General features: G+C 36.7%; 2 protein-coding genes across 6 annotated transcripts; both read right to left on the bottom strand.

Moving 5' to 3' along the window:
• Positions 1-205: 205 nt before the first annotated feature.
• LOC148273825 (uncharacterized) lies at positions 206-4,824 on the bottom strand. 3 transcript variants are annotated; one of them, XM_088238137.1, is made up of 3 exons: positions 4,597-4,824; positions 4,067-4,389; positions 206-1,483 (listed from the first exon to the last, which is right to left on the bottom strand). In XM_088238137.1, the coding sequence occupies exons 2-3, from the start codon at positions 4,320-4,322 to the stop codon at positions 591-593; spliced, it is 1,149 nt and encodes a 382-aa protein (XP_088094263.1). In that variant the 5' UTR covers positions 4,323-4,389; positions 4,597-4,824; the 3' UTR covers positions 206-590. The 3 variants fall into 3 exon arrangements, with proteins under 3 accessions (XP_088094263.1, XP_088094265.1, XP_088094266.1); XM_088238139.1 differs by lacking the exon at positions 4,597-4,824 and having other exon boundaries at positions 4,067-4,572; XM_088238140.1 differs by lacking the exon at positions 4,597-4,824 and having other exon boundaries at positions 3,607-4,184.
• A 652-nt stretch (positions 4,825-5,476) lies between these two features.
• Positions 5,477-10,747, bottom strand: LOC148273824 (uncharacterized). 3 transcript variants are annotated; one of them, XM_088238134.1, is made up of 4 exons: positions 10,261-10,367; positions 9,834-10,147; positions 8,406-8,531; positions 5,477-5,593 (listed from the first exon to the last, which is right to left on the bottom strand). In XM_088238134.1, exons 2-4 carry the CDS (start codon positions 10,084-10,086, stop codon positions 5,559-5,561), a joined length of 414 nt encoding a protein of 137 aa, XP_088094260.1. In that variant the 5' UTR covers positions 10,087-10,147; positions 10,261-10,367; the 3' UTR covers positions 5,477-5,558. The 3 variants fall into 3 exon arrangements, with proteins under 3 accessions (XP_088094260.1, XP_088094259.1, XP_088094258.1); XM_088238133.1 differs by lacking the exons at positions 5,477-5,593; positions 10,261-10,367 and adding an exon at positions 10,708-10,747 and having other exon boundaries at positions 6,423-8,531; XM_088238132.1 differs by lacking the exon at positions 5,477-5,593 and having other exon boundaries at positions 6,423-8,531.
• Positions 10,748-11,597: the final 850 nt, after the last annotated feature.

Genomic DNA, 11,597 nt, shown 5'->3' with positions numbered 1-11,597 from the left:
GGCGACCCAGTTGCGTCTCGCCAAGGCCTGAGATGTCCTCAGAGAGGCCTCTTACTTCAGGTTGAAGGGTCCAACGCCATGGTCGGGGATCCGTAGGAAGAGCAGTCCAAAATCCAAGTCCAGGGTGAAGGGAAGGTCTCAAGCGAAGTAATGTGTAGTCAAGTAGTTCGAGGAGAGGATAGTTAAAATAAGTAAAAGCCAAACCAAAGAGAAGTGGTTGTTTATTTTATAAAGTGTAGGTCTATGATCCAATGTTTCATAGTTCTTGGACTGGAACTTAAAGCTTATAAATGCTAATTTTGCCTTCATACATAATATAAATAATCGATGGTACGTTGCGATTGGAGTAACGACTCAGCGTATTATTCACCACGAATCGGTAAGTAATTGTAACGCACACTGTAAGAATAAAACAAATTTCACAAAAGTTCTCATGTATCCCCTTGTGACATCTTTAACTGTATTTAAATGAAAATTTGAAACTACATTGCGAGCATGATAACGGTTTCACGCCAGTATGTATCAACATGTAATAAGTGCTTCATGAGCATTTAAAGCATTATCGCAAGCAAGAGAACGGTTTTTCGCCACTAATGTCTCAATAAATGCATTCTCAAATAACTTTTTAGCTTACATGTAAAAGTACACTGCGTGCATGAGAACGGCTTCTCGCCACTATGTGTTAACATGTGCGCTTCTAAAGTACTTTTTTGTATACATGAATAACTACATTGTGAGCACGAGTACGGTTTCTCACCACTATGAGCTAATATGTGCGTTTTTAAAGTACTTTTTTGCTTACACGAATAACTACATTGTGAGCATGAGAACGGTTTCACTCCATGCTGAGTCAAGACGTGCGCTCTCAACTCACTTATTAGTGCACATGTATGACTGCATAGTGAGCATGAGAACGGTTTCCTACCGGTATGTGTTAATGTGTGATTAGTTAAAGTACTTTTTATTCCAGAAGTAAAACTACATTGCGAACATGAGAACGGTTTATCACCGGAATGTATAAATAAGTGACGTTTCAATTGACTTTTCCACAAACATTTATAACTACATTGTGAGCATGAGAAGGATTTCCCAACACTACCGTGTGTTGACAAATGCGTTGTTAATTTTCTTTTGTCTGAAAATCTTAAACTACATTCGGAGCATGAGAACGGTTTCTCGCCAGTATGTTTCAGCAAGTGGTGTTTTAAAGTACTGTTCCAAAAACATCTATAGCCACATTGCGAGCATGAGAAGGATTTCTCACCACTGTGTATTAACATAATATGCCTTTTTAAATTACCTTTTATTGCACATGTATAACTACATTGCGAGCATGAGAAAGGTTTCACGCCAGTACTTGCAAACGCCCATTCATTACAAGTATTTTTCGGTTCTGCTTCATATTTACAATCTGATAGTGATTCTGCGCTATGAGACAGTAGATTTTTACTCTCCGAAGATAATGTTGGCGGCTTAGCAGTATCTGAAAAGTAAAGGTTATACTATTAATCTGGTGGGAAGCATTGGGTCACCGTTCAGCGGACAGCGGTGATCACAGCTTACTTGTAAACCTCGAAGCAGTATGTTTACTGTACCAAATTGCTGACCTAGTTCTTGTATGCTCTTTAGACCATTTTGCAAATTGTACAAAGGGCATTTGATTTCCTTTTAAAGTCAAATAAGTAAAATCAGTAAGTGGAGATCAGCACGCTAAAAATGCTGAAAACACTATTTAATAACGGAAAAAATAATTATTATTTAGCTACATGAACGCGTGATAAGACAATGAACATTTTTGCATTCATAACTTTTTTTTATCAAATGGTCTATTGAACATACAAGAACTAGGGCGGCGAAATGAGGATAAACATTGTCTTATATGTTTTGGAGTGCGGCTAGGAGTAGCAGGCGCAACATTCAACAGTATGAAGGCTGTTTGGATATCGGATATTTACTCAGTGAAAACCAAATGCCACATATATAACGCCTGCAAACACCTATTCTCTTCTATGGATGCGAATCGTGGCACCCCACCAGGGCCCAAAACAGCAAAATATTGAGTGTTGAAAATAGGTGTCTCAGAAGAATCTTGGGTGTGCGGTGGTTTGACTTTGTGCGGAACGAAGTAATAAGAAAACGGACGCAGCAAACTCCGGTGACAACTGTCATCAAGCGGAGGCGATACGGTTGGCTTGGCCATGTACTGCGGATGCCTCCTGAGAGCCTCAACCACGCTTGCCTACTTTACAAGGCATCAGGTTCTCGACGTCCTGGACGTCCACTGCTGACTGTTCGTCGGCAGTTCATGTCAGAACTACGGGACGCTAACCTGACTTGGGGGGACGCACAGGAGCTGGCAGTTGACAGCGATCACATGCTCCATCTAGGAAGCGGACATGGAATGATGATGATGAATATGTTTGCTTAGTAATAGATCTTTATAAGTCCCAGAAACGTCCTCACCTTAAGAAAACGCCTGATTAGACTTAATTGTGCCCAATGAAAAATACTTTGCACACTTTCACTTATTTGTTTGACCAATTAGCGCTTTTATCGCCAGATGGGCATCTTCCGACTGGTAAATATTATACAGTAAGGATAACTTGTATAAAACTACGTCGGTCTCGTGGTGTAATGGTCAGCGCGTTCGTCTACCATGCAAGAGGTCTCGGGTTCGATTCCCGACATGGTTGATATGAAATATTTATTTAAAAGGGTGTTTTAACACTAGAATATTTCACAGTCCCATGACTGGTACCCGAAGCGTAAGACCGACCATCTTCATCATAATTCCCTTTCCGCATCTAAAGGTGCATAGGGCACTGTATTGGCACACCAATCGCAGGGTATCTTGACCATTTTTTGTTACATGAAGGTAAGATGATCAGTCTTACGCTGCAGGTACCAGTCCAGGGACTATTAAATATTCTAATGTTAAATACACATTTGTCATCAATATTTCATATCAACCATGTCGAGAATCGGACCCGAGACCTCTCGCATGGTAGGCAAACGCTCTGACCATTACGCCACGAGGCCGACTAAATCACAAATTAATTTTGCCTTTGCCGGCCTGTGGAGTAGTGGTCAGCGCATAAGCTTACCAGGAAAGAGGTCTCGGGTTCGACTCCCGACATGGCTGACATAATTATTTGAAAAATGTGTTTTAACATTAGAATATTTCGTAGTTCCTTGACTGGCACTTAAAGCGTAAAACTGATAATCTTACCTTTTAGTAAGAAAAAAAAGATCAAGATACGCTGCGACTGGTGTACCAATAGAGTACCCTATGCACCATTAGGTGCGGATAGGGATTGATGATGACTTGAACACTTTTCACTGTTTAGAAAACGAAACACATTGTATTATTTTATAATAACTTTTCTCACTGTATAACATTCACCATTATGACCATATTTGGACATCTTCATTCCTTCAATCCTTTCATCTGTTGATGTTTTTGAAGTTAAAGAGCCGAAACCTTTATTTATGCGGGTGAGATTCATCTAATTGAATTATTTCAGATACATTCTAGGCAACGCCTGAAATCCAGTCCTTGTCTACAAAAATTTGGACAAACTAAAAATATTGTTGATAGATGATTACCTGTACTAGCTGCAAAGTCAGACGTCCAAAAAATATTTTTTTTGTTTCTAAAAATGCTGTTTTTTAACAGTAAAACTTTCATACATTGTTTTTACTCGTTGGCTTTCAAATCTATCTCCCTTTGGAACTACTTTGGTTACAAAAAACAGTGTCAATCAGTTGCAGCTCCGGTTTTCATTTTCCTCGGTCAGGTTAGGCTTCAAAGTTAGTTATATTAAAAATGAATTCAGGATTATTTCGTTAAACATCTGTATTTTTTATCTTCAGAACCCTGATAAAACGCGAAATTGATTGCCGAGTAAATCGCTTTTCAATTTCTGTGTCTTGATAAATTGTAAACGACACTTTTATTCATGAGCGCGTAGGTAAAACACGCCATCTTGATGTTTTTTTCCGAGTTGAATCAGTCAATTTTGTTATTTCGGTTAGATATGGGAGAAGACACAAAACGTTTTCATACCTGCCGTGTTGTGAGGGGATCCTAAACATTCTTGTTTTGTATTAGGATAATAAATGTCTATTTCGGTAAATTTCGGCATATTACTCTCTATATTATACTGTTGTTCAGAGCTGGTCCCTGGTTCAGCCTTCACGGTAGTAACACCTGGATCCTCACTTCTGTAGGGACGTGGCGTCCCCTCCACAGTATGGAGAATATCTCCTTCTACATCGCCAGTCCCCGGTTCAGCCTTGACACTCACTGAAGCGAACTCCATATATATTAGTTCTTTCTGTCCGTTCTGTTCGAATGCAAAAACCTCGTTTTATCTGAGGATCAATCAGCTAAAAAAAAAGGTACAAGATGTTCCCATGGAGTCATTTCTTTGGAAAAATTATTGCATTTATATTTATTGATTTACTTATAAACAGTAAATTGCGCATTTTTAAAAACCTAAGTCCCAACTTAATGGGACCAAAAGTTCAAATTAATGCAGGTTTTATTAGAAAAGCTTCTACACATAGTTAAAAGATACTAGAAAAATTAGCTACCCGAAGTTAATTCCTTCTTAATGGCGAGTGAATGTGCACTTGCAGGATTACACGCTCGTTTCACGCAGACCTTAAAAACTGTCACACGAAATGGCGGCTATTATGAAATGATACAGACTTGCAGACTGTGCGAACAATGTTGCCAGTCTAAAGGCCTCAAGTGCGAAACTCTTAGAGTGTGACACATCAAATATCGAACGAAATTGTTCTTAGGACATTTTGGATGTTTAAAATTGTTATCATTTTTAAGAGCACACGCATTTAATTTGTTTTTTATATTCCTTTAACTTTACTACGCAGAATAACGGCCACCAGTGTGTCAGGAACATAACCCAACATTTTAGAAATAAAACGATTTAGCCATAACAAGCCGTCATACCCATATAGAAAATAAATTAGCCAAGACAAACGAGGGCAATAAAATAATTATTATAAAGAAACATATTCAAATCGCGATCAACATTTAAGACTTTGAGCTAACTCATGCCAATACATCTTCATCCTTGACGGTTAACGGTGATGAGATATACGAAAACCCGGAAGAATTAAACTAAAGAGTTTTGTTGAATAAGAAGTTGTGAGATAAATCGACTAATCGACACATTCTAAACATTTAAAAGTTATGTAAAAAAAGACGTTCAATTAACGTTACGGAGGGGTGGGGGGGGTTTAGGGCATTTCGGACATTCATTGGACGCTTTAGAAAGATTTTTAATTTCAAATCAAAATTATGAAATCAGTCCACCCTAGTATTTGAACCCGCGCTATACATAACTCAGATCAAATGATATTCCATCGAGATTTATGCAAGTCTTGAAGCTAACGCACTACCAGCGTCGTGTTTTGGTTCCGCAGTTTGTTACTGGAGTACAGCCCCGGCCACCGGTCGTAACTCAGTGGAGTTTAGGCGACCCAGTTGCGTCTCGTCAAGGCTTGAGATGTCCTCAGAGGGGCCTCTTACTTCAGGTTGAAGGGTCCAATCGCCATGGTCGGGAATCTGTAGGGAGAGCAATCTGAAATTCAAGTCCAGGGTGAAGCGAAGGTCTCAAGCAAAGTAATGTGTAGTCGGTAGAAAGCCGGGTCGGGGAGCGGATAGTAGAAATGAGTAAAAGCCAAACGTTAGAGAAAAACTGGTTGTTTATTTGAATGTACAAGTTATATATACTTGGCGCTAGGAGCCCTCCATTCAACCCCGCTGCGCGGGCCTAGGCAGTCGCATAGAGTGCGGAGAGGGTAAAAGCGATAGATAGAGCCACCCGCCCGCTCTAGCTGTCTCACTCTTCCACGTATAAAGACGCCTCTACCTTTAGTTCCCACATCAGTCTGGCGACGGCCGCGTAGCGCGAAACAAAGTTATTTAAAAATGCTTGCAACCAAATGGTTCAAATTAAATAACTGTTCTAATTGCCTCGGTATGGAAATGGCCACCCCATAGGTAACAAATACTAGTCTTTATTGAAGGGAATAACACATTTTTAACACATACTGAAGTCCTCAACTCTAACTACGTTCCAAGCGGTCTTATAAATGGCCGCTTTCCGTAACTGACGTCTTTAACAAGTCTTTTTTTAGAATTGTAAAAACAAATTACGGAGAAAACCACTATAATTTTCTGGCTAAACAACTTTAAGTTTGAATATATCGGTAAGCAAAATGAAAAACAATGTTTTCAAAACTCCAGTCCATAAATGGATGACTAAAAGGACAAGACAGGAAGCTGAGGAATAAGTTACGTATATAAGAATATGATTTTAATTTCTTGTAAGTCCTTAATCATTTTATTCACGTAGGAATGTTTTAAAATCTATTTTCATATTTCTTTTAAATTTTTCGTATTTCTGTTGAATTTTTACACAACTGATGTGAAAGTATGTACTATTATGTATAAAATAAATAATACACCGACACTCCGGGACTTTCTTGTCGGTCAGTGGAGTGGCTACATCCATAAATAAAAAGAAAATAATATTGAATTTACCTATTGAATAATATATTTCTTGTGAACTATGTGTATAAAAAAATTGTACGCGTACAAAAATAATACCGCGTTTGCGTAAGACTAGATCATCGATATGTTATTTATTTATTAGAAGATAATGACAACAGTTTCTCGCTACTGTGTTTTAACATGTGCATTTTTAAAGTACTTTTTTTTACACATGAATAACTGCAATGTAAGCATGATAACAGTTTCGGGCCAGTATGCCTTGATATGTGCTTTCTTAAAGTACATTTTCGTGCACATGCATAAGTACATTGCGAGCATGAGAACGGTTTCTCGCCACTGTGTTTAAACATGTGCATTTTTAAAGTACTTTTTTTCATACATAAATAACTACAATGTAAGCATGATAATGGTTTAGGGCCAGTATGCGTTAATATATGCTTTTTTAAACTACATTTTCGAGCACATGTATAAGTACATTGCGAGCAGGAGAACGGTTTCTCCCCACTATGTATTAATAAATGCATTCTGAAACGACTTTTTTGCGTACACGTATAAGTACACTGCGTGCATGAGAACGGTTTCTGACCACTATGAGCTAATATGTGCGTTTTTAAAGAACTTTCTTGCATACATGAATAACTACACTGTGAGCACGAGAACGGTTTCTCACCACTATGAGCTAATATGTGCGTTTTCAAAGTTCTTTTTTGTTTACACGAATAACTACATAGTGAGCATGAGAACGGTTTCTCGCCGGTATGTGTCAATATGTGCGCTCTTAAATGGCTTTTTTGTGCACATTTATAACTACATAGTGAGCATGAGAACGGTTTCTCGCCAGTATGTGTTAATGTGTGATTTCTGAAATCATTTTTTTTTGCACACTTATAACTACATTGCGAGCATGAGAACGGCCATCCGCCAGTATGTTTTAACAAGTGAAGTTTGAAATCACTGTTCCTTAAGCATTGAAAACTACATTTTGAGCAAGAGAAAGATTTCTCGACATTACTGTGTATAATTGAATGCAATTTTAAATAACTTTTTCGTGAACATATATACGTACATTGCGGGCATGAAAACGGTTTCTCACCACTGTGCGCTAATATGTGCATTCTTAAAGTACTTTTGTGTGCAAACGAATAACCACATTGTGAGCATGAGAACGGTTTCTCGCCAGAATGTGTTGACATGTGGTTTCTTAAAGTATCTTTTTGAGCACATGTAAAACTACATATTGAGCATGAGAACGGTTTCTCGCCGGTATGTATCAGTAAATGACGTTGAAATTTACTTCTCCACAAACATTTATAGCTACATTGCGAGCACGAGAAGGATGTACCACCATTTCTGTGTGTTGATAAATGCGTTTTTAATTGATTTTTTTCTGAAAATCTTAAACTACATTCGGAGCATGAGAACGGTTTCTCTCTAGTATGTATCAACGAGTGACGTATCAAATCAATATTTCTAGAACATATAAAACTACATTGCAAGCATGAGAATGATTTCTCGCCACTACTGTGTCTTAATAAATGCGCGGTTAAATTACTATTTTGTGTACATGTAAAACTACATTGCGAGCACGAAAACGGTTTCTCGCCACTGTGTGTTAACATATGCCTTCTTAAATGACTTTTGGCTATACATTCATAACTACATTGCGAGCACGAATAAGGTTTCACAGAATTGTGTGTTAATATGTGGGTTTTCAAATAACTTTTAAATCTACATGTATAACTACATTGCAAGCATGAGAACGGTTTCTCACCGGTATGTATTAATAAGTGACGTTTTAATTGACATTTCCACAAACATTTATAACTACATTGCGAGCATGAGAAAGGTTTCACTCCAGTACTTGCAAACGCCCATTCATTACAGGTAGTTTTCGGTTCTGCTGCATATTTACACTCTGGTAGTGGTTCAGCACTATGAGACAGTAGATTGATACTCTCCGAAGATAATGTTGGCGGCTTAGTAGTATCTGAAAAGTAAAGGTTAAACTATTAATCTGGTGGGAGGCATTGGGTCACCGTTCAGCGGATAGTAGTGATCACAGCTTACTTGTAAACCTCGGAACAGATACTTACTATGAGTATATGTGAGGATAAATAGTGTCTAATATGTTTGCTTATAATTGAATTTTACATAATTATTTCACACTTAATTTTATTTTCCATAAAAATAGATCTTTACATGTCCCAGTGACGCCAGGAGCTTGCATAGCGCTGACCCCCATCTCTAACAATACACGTAATTTAACATAATTGTACGCAATTGAAAATACTTGGTACATATCCACTTATTTGTTTGACCATTTAGCGCTTTCACCCTCTGACGTGCATCTTCAGACTGGTAAATATTATACCGTAAGGATAGTTGTATGTATTTTTATATTTAATTTAAACGCCCTAGCCGGCTTTTACATTTATTTAAATACAAAGATATGATAATTATAGCCTACAAACTACATAGTGATAGCGAGTATAAAATAAATGAATACAAGAATACAAATTTAATGGAAAAAGATTGATATAGGGAATCAAACACTTAATGGTTAAATGACGCATTAAATTATTGTATCATTAATAAGTTTTTCTTTAAATTTAGATACTGAACAGCAAAATATATGAATAGAGCTTATTTCATTGCCAAGTTTGTGTAGTCATTGAATAGGCGAGTGAATATAATAGTTTCTACCAGATTTGTTTATATAAAATAGCGTTTTGTTAGTCTGACGGGTCCGAGTTGAAGATATATTAAATGTTATGAGGTTCGTTTAATCAAGGACGTCAAAACAGCCATTTAAAATTTTATACAAAATCATCAATCACTAATTGTCCATCTGCTAGATAATGTTTTTAAGTTAAGTTTACACATCCGAGAATTATAATCAATTTACCCAAGAGGAATCGATAGTTTATAAGTCTTAAGAATTTACTCAATTCTGTCTCAATTTGGTTACAAAAATCAGTGTCAATTAGTTGCATCACCGGTCTTTATTTTCCTGGATTAATGGAAGTAGCTTTGAAGTTACATTCAAAATTAATTCTGGATTATTTCGATAAACATCTATATTTTCTATCTTCAGAACCCTGATAAAACGCGAAATTGATTGCTGGGTAAATCGATTTTCTATTTAAGTATCTTGATAAATTGTAAATGACACTTTCATCCATGTGCGCGTAAGTAAAACACGCAATCTTTTATATTTTTTCTCTGAGTTAACTCAGTCAACAATTTTATTTAGATTCGATATTGGAGGAGACACAAATCGTTTTCATACCTGCAGTTTTGCGAGAGGATTCCAAACATTCTTGTTTTATATTAGGATAATCAATGTCAATTTCCGTAAAGATCTGTATATCACTCTCCACAGTGTACTGTTGTTCAGTAGCCTCCGGTTCAGCCTTTGCGGTAGCAATACCTGGTTCCTCGCTTCTGTAGGGACATGGCGTCCCTTCCTCAGTATGAAGAATACCACCTTTTACATCGCCAGTCCCCGGTTCAGCCTTGACACTCGCTGAAGCGAGCTCCATATGTTTTAGTCTTCTGTTCGAAGTTCGAATGCAAGACTCGTTTTATCTGAAGATCAATTACCTAAAAAAAGGTGTGAACCTAGAGTTATTTTTGAGGAAAATAATAATAACACGATAATGCGTTTCTCCTAACTACGACAATGGGATGTCTTTCAATATCTTGGATTTACTAACAGACTTTCGTTAATCCATTTTTGGTGGGAAATACAAGCTAGTTTTATACAGATAACACTAAGCAACTGTCAGAACACGAAATGGCGACCAGAGGAAATTCCTCCGACAATGTTGCCAGTCTAAGTAAGCACTTAGAGGTGACATGCTACATGGATACGTGCCAGTATTCACAGTACGATTCTGAACGCTTCCTAGAAGGAAAAAAGGTGCTTCTGCAACATTAAAATTATATTAGATATCCTCAACTAATATTGTAATAAGTAACTGATTTGATTTTATATTTTTTACATAGCGTTCATCGAATCTCCTGTTAACATAAATTAAATATTATGTGTGGAAGCGATGATCAGCGCTCGGCCAGCGCCCATTGATTTGTGTTATAACTACACGCATGCCATGAGCATTCACCAGCATACTAATAAAGGATATATTTATTTATTTACTTACTTCATCATTATCATCATCAGCCGTCTCTTGTCCAATGGTGAACATAGGCCTCCCCCTTTAGTCTCCATATTTCCCTATCCTGAGCCAACCGCATCCAACCACTTCCTGCAACTCGTCTTATGTCATCAGACCACCTTGTTTGAGGGCCTGCCGACACTTCTTCTACTCGTTTCACCCATTTACTTATCAGTATTTTATAAGTGAAATTATATTAAATAGAAATGTACATAAATATAGGACAAGAAACAGAAATAGGATAAGACTACCACTTAATAAAAAAACAAAATCACAAAATAGCTTAATGTATAAAGGGTTAAAACTGTATGATGAGATGCCTGAAAGTATGAAGAATGAAAGAAAACTTACGGATTTAAAAAAAAAATGTTATGTTTATTGTAATAATGTAGTTATGTAAGAAATATTTAATAAGTATTTGTTATAATTGTAAATATATTAGTTAATATACAATGTAATATTAACTAACTTAAGTAAATAAATAAAATAAAATAAATAAACAGTTTATCACACATTTTATGAGACATAAGTTGCAATTCCGTGGGACCAAAAGTTCTGAATTGAGTTTGGGCAAGTAACTAGACAATGAACCCTCTTTACTTAAAACACCCAAAAATAGCTCTATTTAAATTATTCTAAATAAATAAATACATGAAATCCGAAATACGAGTTTATAAATGTTTTGCACAATAATATAAAAATTTTAAAAACCAGCAATAAATTTCGGGCCATTCATTTTAGTAAACAAATACAAAAAAAAGATTTTATAAATAAAAATAGGTTAAAAATTAAAGCGCAACAGCAACACCAACACGGTCAATTAATGTGACGGTTGGTGTTGCTTTTTTGCAACTAAATTAGCGATATTCGATTTA

This window comes from Micrasema longulum, unplaced genomic scaffold (genome assembly GCF_059751315.1).
Source record: "Micrasema longulum isolate JH-2025_06_02 unplaced genomic scaffold, ASM5975131v1 h1tg001828l, whole genome shotgun sequence".
In the NCBI taxonomy this organism is placed as follows: domain Eukaryota; kingdom Metazoa; phylum Arthropoda; class Insecta; order Trichoptera; family Brachycentridae; genus Micrasema; species Micrasema longulum.
The sequence above is the reverse complement of the archived record's forward strand: the minus strand, read 5'-3'. Positions and strand labels throughout refer to the sequence as shown.